This window comes from Gymnoscopelus microlampas (genome assembly GCF_963454915.1).
Source record: "Gymnoscopelus microlampas genome assembly, chromosome: 16".
Taxonomy (NCBI): Eukaryota; Metazoa; Chordata; class Actinopteri; order Myctophiformes; family Myctophidae; genus Gymnoscopelus; species Gymnoscopelus microlampas.
In genome coordinates, this window is record NC_139953.1 from 24,066,575 (window position 1) to 24,087,773 (window position 21,199).

Genomic DNA, 21,199 nt, shown 5'->3' on the forward strand with positions numbered 1-21,199 from the left:
TGCGTGTTCTTCTTCTTCACCTTTTGCTTTTCCCAAGTGTGGTAAAAGCAAGCAGAACATTGTATTTATATTGTACCTCTGTACACAGTGAGTAACGGGACATGGATTAGATGTCTCTAGTGTCCTTGGAGTTTGCAGGCCTCCAGCGCTACCACTCACCTAAATAAATACGGGACGAACTCTATTTTTGTTTGGAAATAAAAACGAGAGCATGTCTGAGAACTTAGTGGGAATCCCAGTAGTGTTTCAACATACCACCTAGTACAAGAATGCCTGGTGGGAATACTGCAAAACCCACCCAACCATCGTTCATGTTAGATATAGACCAGACTATGTGTCTTACAAAACTGGAGCACAGCTTAGAATAAGCAGAAATTCCTCATTCGCCAACATTTATGGCACATTACATTCAAGGTCAATGTTTAACTACTTAAACCCCCTAGACTTTTAGTAAAGTGGACCTGAATTGGCTCTGTACTTGGGACGCTTTTTTCTGTCTACACCAAATCTCTTTGCCAAAGATTGCCGATCTACAGGAGCTTGTAGATGTGCTATTTTTGGCTAATGTTCCCCCCAGAATATGGATGCAGGGGTTCAAAGTGTTTAAAAGACCCTACCGGTGGTCAGGGCATGTTCAACCACTTAAACCCTACAGACTTCATTTAGAGGAGTGTTCCAGGGGTTTATACTTGGCCCCCTCATTTTTTTTTTTTACATCTACACCAAAGCTATCTGAAAAATTGCAGCACAATGATGTCTAGCCAGCATTGATAAAATGTTCTAGGTACGTTTGGTAAGGTGTTAATGGCAAAATTATAAACTTTTAGTGAAATAAAAAAAATAACCTCAGGGCTTTACGTACAATATATGGCAAAAGCTCTGAATAGACAGTGACATATGTCACACGCGCGCACACTCTCTCACACGCACGCACACACGCACGCACGCACGCACGCACGCACGCACGCACGCACGCACGCACGCACACACACACACACACACACACACACACACACACACACACACACACACACACACACACACACACACACACACACACACACACACACACACAGTGTAAATAATTAAAGTTATGGAGTCAAGCTCCCTTTTCACTCCAAGTCTGGCTCTCATTCACATTCTCCCATGTTCTTCTTGCTCATCATTAAGGTCCCTGCATATACGCACTCTAGTCTCTACTCTCTGCCCATTGTAACACAGCACAAAGGGAGTGTAGAATTAAACCTGTGCTCTTGCAGAGGAGTAGACATTATCTTGTGCCAGAAGGCAAAGGTCAAGAAGTTAATTCAGTAGTGGGATTTTCAATGTACACTGCTGGGCCGTAAGTGATAGATTGCATGTAATAGAATCACAGTAATCTAATTCCAAAAAAGGGTTTGGTATTGAATACATGTATATGGAGAGAAAAAAAAGCGACCTGCCTCGTGGCTTGTTTGATTAGATAATTGATTAGATAAATATGATCATATATTACTCGTATACAGTAACATAGCTATTCAATTATATTCCATAGAGGTGTGCAGGACTGTGCAGTATTACACCCTGGCTGGTATGTTCATTGGTGAATGCATCCAGCGTGTTGAGAATAAAAACCTGAATACAGACAAGACAAGAATAGCAAAGGCTGACAATGGTATTGTCATACAGGACATGATCATGATAGAGCACAGATAGGCTAGCGAGTCCTTCAATACGCGAATTCTAAATCTATATCAACAGCTACAACAACCGGTCACACTTCATACCTCTCAACTAAATTCAATCTGTAATAGAGGTAATTATGGCTTACAATCCGCTGAATCTATAAGAAATATTACAACGACCTGCCCTTCTGTGAAATAAGCCAACCAGACCAATCTAGCTGAAAGCTATGTATAATTCCTTATTGATTTCAACAGCTTCAAGCCATTTCAACTATGAAGATCCTTTGCAGACGAAAGAAATAGAAAGGTTAAAGAATGACCTTTTATCCTTGAGACAATGCATTGTAAAAAAGAAAGAAAGAGAAAATTAAGGTCAATATAAATAAGATAAGACTCGAATGTAAACTATAGAGCAACAGTGCTCTGTTTTAGTAAAGGGAGAAGTATTTCATGATTTGAAATGGCAGACTCAATGAATCATGGAAGGAAATAGTATGGTCTAGCCGGTGTAATAAGATTTCACTTTATGGAACACAGGCATGGATCCTTTTCACAACTGACATTTTGACAAGTGAAGGTAATAACTGAAGGTAATAAGGTTAATTGTGGGTATATTTCATTGAAGTCTTTCAGTGTGCCAGCATGAAATTAACGGTACAGGAGCTGTTGGCACATGGTAACACCTAAATGACACACACTCACAATTAATGATATTTATCTTCAGCTGTGATCACCCGTCAAAATGTCTGCTGTGAAACGGGTGATAGCGAAGGTCTACTTCGCTGTCACGCATTGCGCGCGCACACACACACACACACACACACACACACACACACACACACACACACACACACACACACACACACACACACACACACACACACACACACACACACACACACACACACACACACACACACACACACACACACACAATGTGCCCAGAAAACAACAGTGCTCAGAAAACAACAGGTGACGGCATACAGTATGCTGTCTAAACTGGTGGGAAGGTGAATGGGTGAGAGAGATAGCGACTCGCGACCGAATGAAAACAGAGAAAAGGAGGCAGGGTGATGTGTTTGGTTTGGGGGGGAGAGAGAGAGAGAGAGAGAGAGAGAGAGAGAGAGAGAGAGAGAGAGAGAGAGAGAGAGAGAGAGAGAGAGAGAGAGAGAGAGAGAGAGAGAGAGAGAGAGAGAAGAGAGAGAGAGAGAGAGAGAGAATAAAAGAGGTCACCAGAGGCAGACAAAGGACACTCAATTAAACGAGTGAATGGATGGCCCATTAGCCCTGAATGGACACCTGCATCGCCCACCCTCTGTCTCAGCTCCAGGGATGAAAAAATGTCAGCTTGCGGTTGAGTTTCATCAGTCTCCTTAGTCTTACTGGCCGCTGTACAGTACAGTACAGTACAGTACACAGGCCTCGTATCATTGTAGCTACAGGTTAAAGTTATTGGAATACAGTAGTTAACTACAGGACAATGTGTCAATTCCGTCCTCCGTGCTTTAGTTTGAACACACCCTCCCCACACTGACATTCAATCACATGGCCTCTCTCAATAGATGAGGCGAGATGTATCTATACTGTAGATGGACGTAAATAAATACATACATGAGAAAACACAGACTCTGAAAAATGAGACGGGAAAAAAATTCTATTCACAACCTAAAACCTGTGATGTGATGATAAAGTTGATTCTGAAATGTTATGAAATGGGAGGCATACCGACAAGTAGTGGTAAGTGATGATCTCAATAAAAAAAAAGGACTTTTGGACATTCAACCCATTCAATCCGGGAACGCATCTGTGTCATTTTAGATTTGAGCTATTTTTCAAAATATTTTTCAAAAATAGCAGATCTACAAGCTCATAGCGCGGCACTCTGTGCCACGCTATGAGCTTGTAGATCTGCTATTTTTGAATAGCCAAACACATCTAAAATGAGAGAGATGCATTCCCGGATTGAATGGGGTTGAGGCCAAAAGTTCTGAACTGTAAACTGTAGTCTTTAGTTCACCAATTACCTCAGTCCTTCACTCGCTCACACCCCGCCGAGCGAGCGAGGCGCTGCACTTGTCATTGATGTGATGTCTGCTGTATAAAAGCCGATGGCTGGGTGTGGGCAATGTCTCCGTGGAAGCTTTGCCCGGGCGGGCAGGGGCCTATTGGATTCCTGTTTATTCTTTATTTATCTCCTCAATATCTAGAACCACACTGGGCAGACTGCTTGAGACCGCACTAGATGGAAAATCAATCCAATGCCGTCTTACTCTGCCATGATGTGATGTTTTGAGCGTGTGCGCCTCGCTACCCTCTCCTCTCCTCTCTCCTCACCTCTCTCATGACATCCTCTGACAAAGACACCGACAAACTCATTTAAAAAACGGGGGGGAATATCCCTCTGAAAATTCTCGGTGCATAAAAGGGTGGAAGAAAATGTAATTCAAGGTTCACGCAGACAGAGATGTTTTTGCATAGCCCCGGTGGACGGTGGACAATAGGGCGTCACGCTGATTCAAGGAACATCATTTTAAGTAAGCTCTCCACCGAGCTTTCTACCCACTGAACTGAGCATGTCTCCCCCTGTGTGTTGGCTTCACAATGAGATTAAACCCCTCTAAAGGCCCGTTCATAGTCCCTAGATGTGTCTAAACGTACGTCATGGGGTGAGGCATTCCGTCCGTTCTTTACGGACACATACATGGTTCGCTCACGTTATTTAGGAGAGAGAGATTGCACGTACCCAATGTTGCCATGTCTGCTTATTATAAGCGACTTTGGGCTTATTCTTCTGTGTAGTTGCTTGTAAACAAACAAGCAATTTTTTATTGGTGGTTGCGGTTTTATTTGGTCTTGTTTCTAAAGTGTAGTTGCTTATTTGGGCCAATTATTATTTAAACCAGTGATTCTCAAATATATATTGTAGATCTGCTATTTTCATATGCAGTGGTGTAAAGTAACTAAGTACATTTACTTAAGTACTGTACTTAAGTAAAATTTTTAGGTAATTGTACTTTACTTGAGTATTTCCAATTTCCAATACTTTTACTTTTACTCCACTACATCTCAGAGGCAAATATTGTACTTTTACTCCACTACAATCATTTGAAAACTTTAGTTACTAGTTACTTTTCAGATATAAATGATGATAATATGAAACATACATTAACCACTTTAGCCCAATTTTATACATAGGCTATTTGAAAATAGCCGATCCGATGCGACGCCTTGTGAGCTTGTAGATCGGCTATTTTCAAACATTTTTGTACTTTTACTTTTGGTACTTTAAGTACATTCTGATACCAATACTTTTGTACTTTTACTCAAGTACATTTTTAATTCCAAACTTTGACTTGTAACAGAGTACTTCTGCATTGGAGTAGTGATACTTTTACTTAAGTAAAACATTTGAGTACTTTTTCCACCACTGTTCATGTGGCCTAGTCGATTCTTTTGGGCTTGTTTTCATAGACCTGGTTACTTATTTCTCTCACAAAATCTGGCAACCGGTTGTGTCACGCTACAATGCTATGAAACTAGCATTGTAGCCCAGTGAAACTACAGGCAAAACGTAGTGAACGTCCGTCGGGCTGACGGTGAGTCGACTGAACGGACGGAACAACTGGAGCCGTAAGTGACGGAGGGGGAGTAAAAAACGACAACGCAAGGAGCGCCGGCGCTCGTTACGTATCCTTACGTCCGACTATGAATGATACTTAAGGTGGCAGTGAAGGTGATTCACCATGAGCTACTTTAAAGCTGAAAACTCTTTTTTTTTGGTGAGAATAACATTTTATTTTAACCAATATGGTAGAGCAGTGGTTCTCAATCTGTGGGCCGGGCACTACTGGTGGTCAAGAGGTATTGCTCACTATTGCATGAAACAAATTAACTTGTGTTCTTCGTGACAGCTCTACAGTAAAATATTTGGTGGTTATGGATTGCAGCTTTAACCACTTCAGCCCTACAGTATATACTTCATCATACAACAAGTGAAAACAGCTCACAATGCAGAGCATTGCGATGCTTTGTGAACTAGCAAAGAAGTAAAAAGGGGATTTGCCCAAAATGGGGATGAAGGTGGTTAATCAGTCAATCACAGACAAAAATGTGAAAGGCTTTCACTAATCGACTGTTGCCACAACTTAAAGTAATACTAAGTAAGTTTTTCAATAAAATAAAGTTAAATTGTATATCTTTTGTGAGTGGCAAAAACCCACTCCATGAATTTCACCCCCAAAAGCCTTTTATTTATATATTTTCTATTGAACGGTGTCGGGGGGGACTTTCCCGCGAAAATGACGTCATCTGGCCGGAAAACGGAAGCGGAAATGCACCGGTTTCCTGTTTGGCCAGGAACTACCGCACCGGTTTCCTGTTTGGCCAGGAACTACCGCGCTAATAACAAAAAGGAAACTCAAGCTGATTTTAAGAGATTGTATGATTTGAAGATGGAAAAACAACAGAAAAAGAAAACACAGCTCACGGTAACTAAAGCTCCACTGGCTAAGAGAAACGATCCACAGATTGTATAAAACAATTAAAAGATCGCTTTTTGAAACGCTTCCGGTTTCCGGTGAAAACAAATGGAATTCTGGGTAACAGAGGAATAAACGAACGGTCTGCAGTGACGCTAATGACCAGCAGAGGCTGCTAAAAATTGTTATTTGTGGACCTGCACTGTATAACTTTAAGTCTGCTGTAGTTCTGATGGCAATGTGTCAGGTTGGTGTTTGGAAATGGTATGCATTACAGTTACAGAGTGTTTCCGCACCGTGTTACAGTAGCCTATTCTGAGCACAGGACCACATCACAGAGGCCATTATCAATGCATAATTAAAAGTGAGCCCTGGCATCAGACGCGGGCACGCAGAAGGCCATTAGCCTCCTGCAGACATTAATAACAGAGCCAACATACAGTAAGCACAACGCACGCTGACCACTAATTAGCATTGTCATCGGCTCCCATTGACAAGCTGTGTTTGTTTCCCTCTCCCAGAACAGTCAGTTGGCAGCTCTTAATTACTGCCGCTAAACTGCCACAAAAGCTAAATGCCTCACATGTTAACGCCCACCTCAAGCATAAAGCATCACATTCCAAACTGATGGGAAGCTCTTCACAGTAAAATCCTCAGCGTTGATTTATCCATTCGTAACTCTGAGAGGGTATACAAAATGTGACCAAATGGACCCTGACCCATAAAGTGACCATTTGGTGACACTTCTCAAGAGTTAAAGATGTTGTAAGTGATATTTTGGATGTTGTTGTTGTTGTAAGTGTTAAATAGTTCTATATTCTTATCAATCATTTCTACAGAGTGTGTTTTTTTTTCAGTTACTGGAGAGACCGTAGAGAATAGTAAACAGTGCTCGGGTGGCGCAGCGGTAAAGTCCCTGCCCACCACCACAGAGGTTTCTGGTTCAAATCCACCGTGGTGCATCCGGCTTTGTCGGGCGTCTATACAGTACGAACACAATTGGCCTGTGTTCGGCGGAAGGAAACCGGGCACCGGCGGAGAGGGTGATATTGGTCATTGCACGTACTCCGACGGGCTGGGGCGGCACCTGTCAGCGGGGAGTGTTGGGCGGGAGGAGTAGGACGAAGGCTCTACATCCTCCTGGTGGGGGCTCCTCACTGGCAGGTGAGTCAGTAGGACAGCAATGACAACACAGAAATATGTGTGGGGAGGAATTCATTGGCATAACAACTACATTGGGGAGAAAAAGGGGGTAAAAAAGAATTGACTACTAATAGTAAAACAGAAAATACATTTTCAGGCCAGGAAACCAATTTTATCCATTCAAGAGAGTGAACTCATACAGCATACAGATCAACAATCGAAATCAGAAGTGATGGGGGGAGCAGACACCATAACATTAAAGCTGATAAATTGTTTTTCTACGGTTCTCTCTGCTGGTTGTTAAAGAGCGAGGGGGAGAATGTGATCCTTGATGCATGAGTGGTTCACACTGGGTCGAGACTGAGCACAATGTCTGCTCCGACAGATCGTTTGGCAAACAGACAACAACAACAACCAAGAGCATGTAGTCTGGTCTGTGCGTCTCGCAGCTGTTTAAAGTCATCATTAATTCACAGGAACATTCTTTATTAATGCCCTTCGTAAACACATAAACACACACTGTACAAATGCAAACACACTATACATGGCATGCGTGTTTGATGCTCTGAATTTCCCTCGTGGGATCAATAAAGGCCTAAACTAAACAGTAAATAAACACACACACACACACACACACACACACACACACACACACACACACACACACACACACACACACACACACACACACACACACACACACTCTCTCTTGGGCATGCCAAATCTCTAGATAGCCACAAGTTTTCTAGGTACAGCATTTACCTGGTAAAGAAGATCCCCATGCAATTATGCATTATTATGCTCTGTAGCAATGCTGCCAGTCTTGTTTTTTGGGGCGGTGTAACCGCCCCCTATAAGTGAGTTTTGGACACTGACCAATCCTGCACCGTGATTGGCCAATAGTCTACAACGCAGTCTACAACCCTAACCCTTCCACAGTCAATGCAAATCTATACTTTTGCAAAGTCAGCCAATCACATTACAGCTAGTGTCATCACCACTAGCTGTAATGTGATTGGCTGACTTTGCAAATTCAGGACTGTGATTGGCTAGCGAAACACATGACACATGTACAGCCCTATGAATAGCAGTATGGACTTAAAAAAAAGTTACTTATCTTTTTTTTTAAGTGAGTCATGTTGTGATGACCACACACCGCCCACTTCACACTGGGTGTGATTTTTTTTAATGCAATTTAATACTAGGCTAACAAACCTAAAACCAATCTTTGCCTAATTTTACCTTTCCCCCCATAGCCCCATACTGTATCTGCAGGGCACTTGTGCAACATTCTTGCCATTCTGTCCGTGTAGATAGACCGTTATAATTGACCACATGGGGGAAATTTAGTCACCAGAGGCAGCACGCAGTGTGTATGCAATATCCACTTACACTACACCCTATATACTTTGTCATATGACAAATGGCAAAAATAGCCAATTTACAAACTCACAACATGTCACATTGTGATGCGTTGTGAGCTTTTGAAACATTTGCCCACAATAGGGACGCCAGGGTTAAGGTGGATATTCTGCATTGAATGTGTTCTGGTCCTGGCCTCCCACTATGCCTCCACAGCTCTCTCAACCATATAACTCCCCACCATCTCAATTCACAGTGGTTATCACACAGGAAACACTAGAGGAAAGTGGGCCATGATGGAAAGTGAACAGAGTGGACCGCTCTGAGGCAAACTAATGTGGTATCTGCTGCTGGTCTCAACACCCAGTTTTACCTCCCTTAAATCTCAATCTCTCTCTCTCTCTCTCTCTCTCTCTCTCTCTCTCTCTCTCTCTCTCTCTCTCTCTCTCTCTCTCTCTCTCTCTCTCTCTCTCTCTCTCTCTCTCTCTCTCTCTCTCTCTCTCTCTCTCTCTCTCTCTCTCTCTCTCTCTCTCTCTCATTTTTAGCGGCGCTAGCCGCTCTATACCTTTAGGTATAGAGCGGATAGTAGCCCTCTATACCTGGCTTTTGCGTCAACGTTCTGATTGGTCAGGCTCGCCAACGTTCTGATTGGTCAGGCTCGCCAATGTTCTGATTGGTCAGGTCCGTCAACGTTCTGATTGGTCAGGCTCGCCAACGTTCTGATTGGTCAGGTCCGTCAACGTTCTGATTGGTCAGGCTCGCCAACGTTCTGATTGGTCAGGTCCGTCAACGTTCTGATTGGTCAGGCTCGCCAACGTTCTGATTGGTCAGGTCCGTCAACGTTCTGATTGGTCAGGCTCGCCAACGTTCTGATTGGTCAGGTCCGTCAACGTTCTGATTGGTCAGGCTCGCCAACGTTCTGATTGGTCAGGTCCATCAACGTTGGGATTGGTCACTATTCATAACCTTTATACAACTACCGAAATTGGAAGAAATTAAAGCAGACCCTGTTCTGGCTTATGCTGACATTATATGCCTCAGTGAAACATGGCTCACACACAACAACTATGTCCCATCTCTGCAGATTGATGGGTTTTCACTCCATCTAAACAGTATTGGACATGGCAAGGGATTAGCCACTTACTACAGAACAGCAAGAATAAAACATCACACAGATTTCACGAGTGACACGATGCAAATCACCATGATGGTCTCAACAGACATAGACATAATCAGTGTCTACAAAAGTAAAGGACATACATCCTCGATCCAGAGTTTGACACAGTTAATCGACCCAATCAAAACAACTCTGATATGCGGTGATCTCAACATATGCCTTGGTGAAAACCCCAACAACCACGTATCAGAATCTCTTCAGAAACTAGGCTTCACTCAACTCATACAAGAAGCAACCCACTTTGAGGGAGGACACATAGACCACGCATACTTCCGAAACAACGGACAAGTCACTGCACATCCATCTCTGTACAGTTCATACTACACAGCAAAAGACCACGATGCTTTGCTAATAACACTAAGGTCAATATAAAGACTCTGGGTACGGCTTATAAAATGTATACATTATTTCATAAAACATAAATATCTTTCTGGTACCACATGTATACACTAGGTTTATTCTCACATTTGAGAATTTGAGGGTTCTATACCTGGCTTTTCCGTCAACGTTTTGATTGGTCAGGCCCGTCAAGGTTCTGATTGGTCAGGCCCGTCAAGGTTCTGATTGGTCAGGCCCGTCAAGGTTCTGATTGGTCAGGCCCGTCAAGGTTCTGATTTATCAGGCAAAGGGACTATTCATGACATCACTATGATGTCAAGGTTTATTTTTTATTTCCTCAAGTTTTTGTATATATTTTTATTTTCTCATGTTTTTTTTTGTATATAGTTTTATTTTCTCATGCTTTTCCCCCTTCTTTTTGTGTATTTTTAACGGCGATAGTCCTGCTCTATACCTCGCTTTTCCATCAACGTTCTGATTGGTCAGGTCTGTCAACGTTCTGATTGGTCAGAACATGGCTATAAACACATTATAAACACATATTGATGACAAAATGTATCACAGGCGCCGCTACCTTCACACAGGTGTGATTTTTTTTCTGTTTTGAACTATTTTCTTGTACTAATAATAATGACATTTGAATTGGAATTAAAATGTGTATATATTTGTATGATTCCCTCGCCCCTCCACACCCCTCTCGTTTCCAGGTACCAGGTAACCCCTCCCCCTTTGAAAACCTGTGCCTCATACCTTTTAGACACTGATACGTAGCCCATTCCCTCACTTGTTGGGATTGTGAGAATGATGACAGATGTGTGGAAAAAACGTCAGGAAATGACTCCTCAAGTGCATTCTCATTCCTGACCTTCAGCCTGCTTCTGAGCTTCTTCACTCAAAGGCGGTGAGGCGGCAAAGGCAAGCTACAGGGCTCTTCTCTGGGGACAGTTTCACAGAACAATTACACATATAACCCCTGACCCCACAGACGCACCAGGGAAAATGTGTGATTGGCAGTGACAAAGAGCGATGGGCTGTGAATAGAATGAAAGTCTTGTCCACAGAACATGGCACTGACAAGACAGCAGGAGAACCCCTGCATGACACAAATCCGCACAATACAGTAGCTCCTGTGGGGTCTTGGTCAAAACCACTTGCTCCTTGTGTAGCGCAGTGGTTCTCAAACTTTTGCACAATTTTTCACAATAAAAAAAAAGAAGATCTACAAGCTCATAGCGTGCCACTCGTGCCACGTTTTCAGCTTGTATATCTGATTTTTGAATATCCAAAGTATAAAAGGTTAAAGTGATTAAAATGATTGTGATGCTATATATTAACACATTTTGCTGGCGACCCCCTGGAACCCCCCCCAAGGACCCCTGGGGGTCCCCAGACCCCACTTTGAGAACCAATAGTGTACCATACATGCATGACTGCAGCCTGTGTGGCAGTAGAGAGGCCGAACAACCACTTTGTTGGAAACGGTTTGGACGACTTGACTTCTCATGTTATGGCAGGGTTCATCAAGCAAGCCAGGGAGTTTGTCCGTCATCTGAAGCTTCCTGTTACGCAAACAACCCCCACTGCGGCACACAAGACCAATAAACCGGCGCAAGGAGACTAAATGCTAAGCACAGAAAGATGACTTCTTATCTCCTAATTTCACACCTCGCAGATATTTTCCATTTCAAAATGGCACGGTGAGCACGGGCCTGAATTAATCACCGCTGAGAAAGCCTTTTGTAACTGAGGCATGGCAGCAAGACCTTCAAAGACAAGACACAGGCCTGTAAACAGGTTTTAGAAATCCATCTAGATACTTCCCTGCTTCAAACCCATGTGTGGCGCTGCATGCTAATACAAGACAGATCTCCTCTTTGTTCTTGAGACCCGTGGTGGGTATTTTTAAACCATGAAAAATCATTTACAAGCGGAGGGGAGATAGTTTCATATTTCTATAAGCTACGGCGGGCACCGAGTGACACATGAATATTTTAAGCAGCTTTGTGCCTATTTAAATGTTTGCTGTGAACGCGCTGGCAGCAGGCCAGGGCACAGGGTGTTATCCATAATTCCTGCAATCCCAAGCTAAACTCTGGCAAGCTGATAATTCAGACAGGCAGAAAGCAAAAGCAACTAAAGTGAATTAAGTAAAAACGAAAAAACTTGGATTTAATTCTCTCACCTGTATGTGTCCACCCCACAGTTTCACTCCCACAATGCAACCAAGGGATTACAAGAATGTTAAACATTAGAAAAACTAAGGGAGGGACCTGTATATTGGCTCAATTTTGTGTAAATAGCTACAGTAGGTATTAGGTAAACAACAGAATGGGCTGTGCCTTATTTGCTGTGGGGACTTGAAAATGACTTTAGATCCTTTCCAAAACAAATAGAATAAAACATATTTTTGCTTTAGTGAGGGAAAATATAAACATGAGCAGGAAGTAAACAAAGTATTTTGTCTAAGTCAATGATACTGTAAGAAGGTGTAGAGAGCCCCGGGACATGGCAGCGGATGGTGTTAATACTACAACTCTCGCAGCACAGCCGCATTGAGGAATTAAAACAATAATTCAATTTCATTGTGGATTTTTCCACAATGATTGTTCTCCAATTCAGACAGTTTGTGACTTACAAAACATATCACGTACAAACTGACATAATGGCAGGTGCTGACTCATTTCTATTAGTGACTAAACATTTGTGATGGGGATAACTAAATTAGATCATGAATGTGCTGTCCCAAAGAGTCTGCACCCACTGCAATTGTTATGTTTCGCCAGAGTGCATGAAACACAAACCAGGTGATTATATGACTGCGAGTATGCATAAGCCATCTTCATGGAATAAAGTGGCTATAAAATTAGGGCCGTTAACTTGCCCAAGAATCCATTTAGCTGTCATATGGTGCTGCAGTCTTTGAAAATATCCCTGAACTATCAACCTTATTAAATTCCAACTTGCTTGCTGGCATACAAATACAGAGGAAGGTGAACTTCCACAGAAACAGCAAGTTACAGTGTACTGAAACAATGCAAGGGTTATTTCAGCCATTATATATCTCTGCTGACAGCAGCATATGGGCATCTAGTATAGTATACTGTAGATGCCAGACAAGGGGTAGACCGTAGACATGAGTACAGTATGTACAATTATAGTACACTGTATTTCACGTGTACGTTACATTTTGGCTTGCATAAGAAGTTGCTTGCTAAACAAGAAATTGGATGTTAAGATACTTAATGAAAGTAGCTTTCCTGTTTGGCAAAGGTTTTGGCAAACTATCCCGTTTAAAAAAAAGGTTTCCTGGTGGTGCCTCAGCCTACTTTCAACAGAGTGTATGGATGTTTGCAATGCAGATCATTAGCCCAAATATACCCCTTACGTCATTTTTAGTCCCGATAACCCCGGCCGTCCTGGAATGTGGAAGTGCACGTTCTCAAACCCAAGCCATAGAAAGGTTGACGGCTCTGCTAAAAACCAGTTAAAGAATGCTCAAGCGGACTTAAGCCAAGAGAGGTACCGACGTGTGAGCCGTTAGGCTAGTGAGTTGCAGTGTTGAACATTGCGAAGTCCGCGTCAGCCGACTCAGCACTGTCCGAGTTACGCCTGATCACTGATCACTTTCACTGATTTCCCCATCAGCATGCAACGTTGCGGGTAGATCTTTGATCTCCCACATGGGAGTGCTGCCAGGTTAAAATCCTGGGGAGCACAAGTCATGAAACCTACGGATGGCAGCTTTAATGGTTGCAGCTTCTTCTTTGTAAGTCCCAGTTAAGACATGAAAATTACAGATTGCAGCTATAATGGTTGTGGCTTCTTGTGCATAAGTTCTGCCCATTAGAAATGCCATTTCAATCATTCTAAAGGCCAGTCCACACCAATGCAACTAGTCGCAACTTGCAAAAACCAGTTGCACGAAATTGCAGCGGTCTGGACTGACCAGTTGCAGACCGGTGCCATTTGGGGATAATGTTTGCAAGTAGTTGCAAGGAGTTGCAAGTAGTTGCAGTTGCAACTACAGTAGTTGAATTACGAAACATTGGTGTGGACTGGGCTTCTTTTTAAAATATTTTTTTATATTGTTTTTTCAATAAAAACACTCAGTACAACATTCATATATCGTATTTCTCTCTCTTATCACGGTCAAGTAGGTTCACAAAATATCCAGACTTCAGCATTAATAATGAGAAGGTTACGTACAGTATATACAGCAATTGGTAATATATCATTTATACGATTTGTTCATTTCTTATGAAAACCTGGGCTGGGCTTTTTAGAGTAGGATTAGAATTTGTCTGCCACTGGTGACCGGGGCATTTTCTAGTTGACACTCGGAGGGAGAGCGGGGCTGCATGGGAATACACAAGGCTGAATAAGTGTCAGTGTTACAATGTGTAAAGGTCTCAGAGTGACAGCAGAACAGCGGTTATACAATGCAAGTCCAGGGCCGGGCAAGACGGAGCTGAAGCAGGAAGGGGACACACAGGCCCTGGGGAGCTGACCCCCTCATTACCCAGTGGCTTTCTGGGCCAGCTGGGATAACATGCTGAGCATGCATGGTCTGTGTAGTACTGTGACATGGGTACAAGGAAATGAAATGGGTTCTATTACTCTCAAGGTCTCTTTTTAAACCGCTCTGTGTCCTCTCTGTCTTTATCTCGCTCTCTTTCTCGTACAATAGGTACACACGCACACGCACACGCACATGCCCACGCACACGCACACACATCATCATCAATTATCATCATCAGAGAGAAGAACTAACTCAGTCCCTCTTGTGAAATCAAGTTCCTTTGTAAGGAAATATGGACAGATAAGGATATTCCTTCATGGAATGACTACATGGATTTAAATATTGTATGTAGTAGAACTAAAGTAGGTGATAATTCACTACCAGGGATCAAATATAAGCAGAAAACCATTTTAATAAAAAAAAAAAGCTTTCTGGGGACACGGCATACACTAGTCCTTAGCAAAGTGTCCATGTTTTCAATAACTGAACAAACACAATTGCATTGAAGCCCCTTGCACATTGGTATGGCTATTCAGCCACTCTAGCCACTGGCTATTCAACCGCTTCAATTTGTTTAACGTCGATTTGCTCAGGTGATGTTGCAGTTTATCCATGAGTGTCCTGAATTTCTGGGCCGGCCGGTGTTGTGGGAAAAATAGCAACAGGCCACAGAGAGAAGAGCCATCGCCAATAACATGTCTGTTGGACGCCGCAGGTCTGAAACCGCACGAGCATGTCCTTTCACCCAGAGCCCAATATCAGAGGCATGAATCACCTCGTCGCCGGAGATGTATCTCACATGGCTATCTCGGGCGAGCTATTGATGCAAGCTGGTTGCAGAGCCAGCGTCCCTGTCAGACAACGTGTGAGACGGGAAATCGGTAAGAGAGGAGAGGACAGTGGGAGGATGCAGCAGGCAGGAGGCAGAGAGGGAGCTCAAGCACATGCCGTTGCCATAGAGGCGGCTCATGCGGACGCGGCCTGACTTTTAAACAGGACCCTCAGGGGGACTGGGGTTGTAAGAATGTCTTGTCAACGTTTGATGACATCCTTTCGTCACTCCGAGACGCTCATCACATATGCAAACAAAGAGGAAGCAATGGAAAAGCTTAACTACTTAAACCCTGATTAGTTTATCAAGGTCCCCCAGGGCTCTGTACCAGGTCTGCTCCCTTTTCCCTCTATACCAAAGCTCTTCCCGAAAATAGCCAATGTACACGCTCACAGTGAGCTTGTAGATCTGTATTTTTGTCAAATGTTTGCCCCAGAATAGGGACACTGGGGTTCAAGCAACCATGGACAAATCTTCATTAGATTTAGACGAAGGAATAAAATAAGTGAAAGCACGGGATTCCCAAATCAATAGCGGTTTAGTCGAATGGAGGTTGAAAAGTGCTGCCAAGTGTATTGATTGGCCTTATGGCTGAGTGATTGATCCCTACTCTGTGGTAATGTTTACATGTAAACATTTACTGCAGAGGACATGTTGAGGTGTCAGCAGTTTGAGGCCACTGACAGGGCAACTGACCATGAGGAAACTGACACTCTTTCTCCCATGCATGCCAAAAATGTAGGCCTACACTCCAGCCAGAACGTTTGTATTAAGGAACCAATGCATTACTTGAAAAAAAAACCTTATCCTATATGTTCATTTGCTGCCTTCAGCTGTTGCACACGACTATTTTGTGTGGCTACAGTTTGCAGTTTATCTTTTATCAGTTATTGCAAGTTATGATCCTTGATACCTGGGGTAAATATAGATTCATAATAATATGAAGAGGTAAACTAGAAATGTTATGGATAAAACACCCATTAGCCTACATTGTTACAGTGGTGAGAGTGTGTAAACATGGTTTGTCAACTCTAGAAAGGAAAGGTCAGCTGTTGAATCCTGTGAATGTCATTTGGATGAGGAAAAAGGAAAGCCTTCAGTTAGGCGTCAATAGACAACCTAATCTAAGATCATTAACAGTAGGCTATATCCCTCATCTTAAAATAAACAAATAGACTATCTTACCAAATCTTAAAACGTGTGGCATCCCGCGAGAGTATCCAAGAAACAGCAGCAAAAGCGGGAGCAGCCTGAGGTTGAAACTGAAAACGAGACTAGTTATCACAGGGGAGGTAATCTTCATGTTGTTTGTCAAAATGCACAGTGGTAATCCCCCGTACGCGTTTGATTCCCCTACGGTCGTTCGTCTACGGTCGTTCGGCAGGGTGGACGGTAACCCACGCGCAAGATCACGGCATGGTCACTCGCGCTTCCCCCAAATCCATTAGCAGTCCCGGCATGATCCTCCTCTTCACTGCGCCAAGAAACAATCCTCCGGTCCAAGGGACGGTGGGACATCCATGTCGAGAAGTGAACAATCCGGTGGGGGCCCATGCAAGCATGGGCTAGCTGAGGTGAAAAGCACGGATCCGCACAGGAGTGTCAAGGGAGGGAAAGGACCGCCAATCAGAGGAGGATCGCGATAGCAGCGACATACGAGGCACTTTGGGTTGCCTACGCTCCCATTATGCTGCACTGCTGCACAGGCTCTGACGTCGAGCCAAGGTTAGTGCTGTGTGCGCGCGTCAGAGATATAGCCCTATACTGTAGACTAGAGAGAAGAGAGAGAGACAAGAGAGAGAAAGAAATAACAGAGAGAAACACAGAGTTGAGTAACAGAGGTAGAGGGAATGTCACGTAGGCTAATATACGATCCATTAAAAATACAATTGCAATGACATCCTAGTAATTAAGTTGATGTATCCCAACTTGCAACCAGTGAAGGGACGATTGCAGTGTTATTAGACTATTTAAACATAATTAGGTATAGGCTACTGTCTGTGTAGTCAGTCATTAGGGTAGTATAGACTAAAAGTGTATACATTTTCCTCCAAGACTAGCCCAAAGGCGCCCAGCTAGTAGGCTATGTTTTAGGCAGAGCTTTAATCAATTAAGATAGTATCTCACACACACACACACACACACACACACACACACACACACACACACACACACACACACACACACACTCACTTCGTTCTCAAAATCTTCCAGAAGTTGAGGCTTTTATCAACTCCCTTTTGGAAGCGCTGGTACTCATCAGACAGGCTTTCAGTACCAAGGACAGCGACGCAGCAAACGGCAAGGCATCACATGGAGTAGTTTTAAAACAAGAAAGAATGACATAGATGTCATGATGGACAGCGCAGGACCCCCCCCCCCCCCCCCCCCAAAAAAAAAGAAAATAGTTTTGGGGGTACAAAAGCATGGGATGAAAAAAAAAAAAAAAAAAAAAAAAGGAGGTCCGCGGTCGTCCCCCCCCCTTAGGGGTCCCTGGAGACCCTTGGGGGTCCCTGGGGGTGACCTACAGACACGGCGAAGGAAAACTGTAAAGCCACAGCCATGCGATGTTGCACATGAACTCTGCAGCCGCACTGAGCAGAGATGCTCATAGGCCTGCGTCCTGCGTCGCTGACGCACAATATTGTGAAAGGACGCATTCATGACACCGTCGTGCCGTCGTGGCGTCGCACTAGAGTTGTCACCAACAACAGAGAAAAATATAAAAACCAGAAAAAGTGCTCCTCGGAGCACAGGTCTCCGCCAGGTCAGGTAGGTTATTGTGGGCCAGCAATTTTCGGAATTCGCCAATCAGGATGGAATATAAAAAATTTGACAGATCCATCTTGATCACTTGACTATAGAGATCATGTGTACTGATTTGCATGTTTGGACAAAATTAAAAGTAATATAAAAAAGAAACATCTGCCTCCTGGTGGCGCTATAATAGGGCAATGTTAAAAGGGTGGCGTTTGTTCTTCAACGTAGTGCAAATGTGCGTGCAAAGTTCCACCACAATTGGACGCTGTGTTCATGATTTGCGGCATTTTGTTCAAAGCGGGCCACTCCTGCAAACTTTAGATGTCAATGTTAGCCAATCACGATGGAATATGAAATATCAAACAGATGCATCTTGATCACATGACTATAGAGATCATGTGTACCGATTTGCGTGAAATTTGGAAAAAATGTGAAGGCTTAATCTAAAAAAAAAAAAGTTTTACATAAGTCGGCCTCCTGGTGGCGCTATAAAAGGCTAATGTGAAAAATGCAGGGCAGATATTTTTCCTTGGCCTCTAGGGAGTATGTGTGCAAAGTTTCACGCAGATCGGTGCAGATAGTTAAAAACACAAATCTGCCTTTTATAGCGCCACCATGAGGCTGATTTGAACATTTTCAAATGGCATTTCTTCCTCGGCCTAGTGGGAACATGCGTGTTAAATTTCACATAAATCACAAGCTGCGTTCATGATTTGAGGCATTTAGTTCAAAATGGACCAATCCTGCAAACTTTGGAAGCCAACCTTAGCCAATCAGGATGGAATATGGAAAATCAGGCAGATCTGTGTTGATCACATGACTATAGAGATACTGTGCACCGATTTGCGTGATGTTTGGATAAAATCTGTAGGAGTACTGTCCAAAAATGTCTTTTGCACAAATCAGCCTCCTGGTGGCGCTATAAAAGGCCCATGTGAAAAATTTGGGGCAGAGGTTCTGCTCTGGCATCCAGGGAGTGTGTGTGCACAGTTTCACTGCGATCAAGCCAACGGTGCCAGAGATTAGCTGTTCACAGACACACGGACACACACACACACAGACACACGGACGGACAGGGGGTAAAACATACTCTTTCGCCATGCCTTCGGCCTGGCGGAGACAATAATTTGCGATAAAATTATTAGTGCACGATAAGTATCGGCCCGATAATTATCGGTTCGATATCAGGAATTATGACGTCATCACGATAAAACCGATAACATTAATAATAGCTCCGATAATATATAATATTTGTCAACTGTGATCTGCATGGACTCTCAGTTAGACACCGTTGTACTGGAGAAGTATAACTCTCGGTTAGACACCGTTGTACTGGAGAAGTATAACTCTCGGTTAGACACCGTTGTACTGGAGAAGTATAACTCTCGGTTAGACACCGTTGTACTGGAGAAGTATAACTCTCGGTTAGACACCGTTGTACTGGAGAAGTATAACTCTCGGTTAGACACCGTTGTAGTGTTGTGCTAGTGGTGTGCTAGTTACTGAAAACCAGTGACTAGTTACCATTACTAGTTACTTGTCATGTAAAAGTAACTCAGTTACTTTACTAGTTACTTACACCAAAAAGTAATGCGTTACTGTGAAAAGTAACTTTGAAGTTACTTTTAAAAAGAAAGGGCTCCCATTATTGCCCTTATAGCCTTCATTTCAGTACTGTTATTGCATTGGAGAATAATACAATCTGTTGATCCACTTGACATGCATTTGCATCACTGAACTCTGCTAAGCAATGTGGTCAATACCAGGGGTTACGATATAGGATTGTAACCTGCTGGTCCCAATGTCCGGAATGAATCAAATGTATCAGACATCTGATAAAAAATACCGGTCATAACTATATTTAAGCATTAATTACAATTAAGCAGGTGCGTAAATACAGCCTAACACTTAGGCCTACAGCATTATATTTTGGATTGAGCTATTTGAACATGAACCATGATGAACGAGTAATATACACATTTTATATACAGTAGCAGGGTCATCTTGCACAAATACATTAATTACCTACACTTGTGCCTGGCAATGTCCTTCTCACCCATTGACTTGCATGTTAAATGATGGCGTTTCCCCTTAAAAAATAATCGATCATTTCAGGAGCAAGAGCTTAAAAATCTATTCTAAATCTAGTCAACAAGGCCTGCAGTAGGCTATGCACTGGACAAATATGCATGACATTATTTCAATACACTAAAAACCAGTGGTGGAAAGTAACTAAGTACATTTACTCAAGTACTGTACTTATAAGTACAATTTTGAGGTATCTGTACTTTACTTGAGTATTTCCAATTTCCAATACTTTTACTACTACTCCACTACATCTCAGAGGCAACTATTGTACTTTTACTCCACTACATGTATTTGAAAACTTTAGTTACTAGTTACTTTTCAGATATAAATTATGATATAATGAAACATACATTAACCACTTTAACCCTATTTTATACCTAGCCGGTCTACAAGCTCACAACGCGTCGCATCGCGACCCGTTGTGAGCTTGAAGATCTGCTATTTTCAAATATTTAGTACTTTTACTTTTGGTACTTTAAGTGCATTTTGATGCCAATACTTTTGTACTTTTACTCAAGTAAATTTTGAATTCTGGACTTTTACTTGTAACAAGAGTATTTCTATATTGCAGTATTGGTACTTTTACTTAAGTAAAGAATTTGAGTACTTTTTCCACCACTGCTAAAAACATGGGAAATGTTAGAGGGAGTAATAGCCACGGATACACGACGGTCGACTGTCACGACCGTCATGGATGAACTTCAACCTAGTGTTTGCACTTTCTCCATTTATGACCCGTACATCTACATAAACGTTCATATTTCAAAGATAAAGTGCTTATCCCATGGCGACGGAGGTTACATGTATATATGGGCTCTCAAAAGTACCTGTATCATC

The 21,199-nt window shown here is 42.8% G+C and overlaps 1 protein-coding gene across 2 annotated transcripts in view; it reads right to left on the minus strand.

The window, feature by feature from the left end:
• LOC311063535 (glutamate receptor ionotropic, kainate 2-like) overlaps window positions 1-16,825 on the minus strand; it is a 94,672-nt gene extending 77,847 nt beyond the window's left edge. For both annotated transcript variants that reach the window (XM_084083017.1, XM_084083016.1), the window contains exon 1: window positions 16,700-16,825. In XM_084083017.1, coding sequence (XP_083939143.1) covers window positions 16,700-16,817 — 118 coding nt within the window. In that variant the 5' untranslated portion in view covers window positions 16,818-16,825. The remainder of the gene's footprint in view (window positions 1-16,699) is intronic.
• Window positions 16,826-21,199: the final 4,374 nt, after the last annotated feature.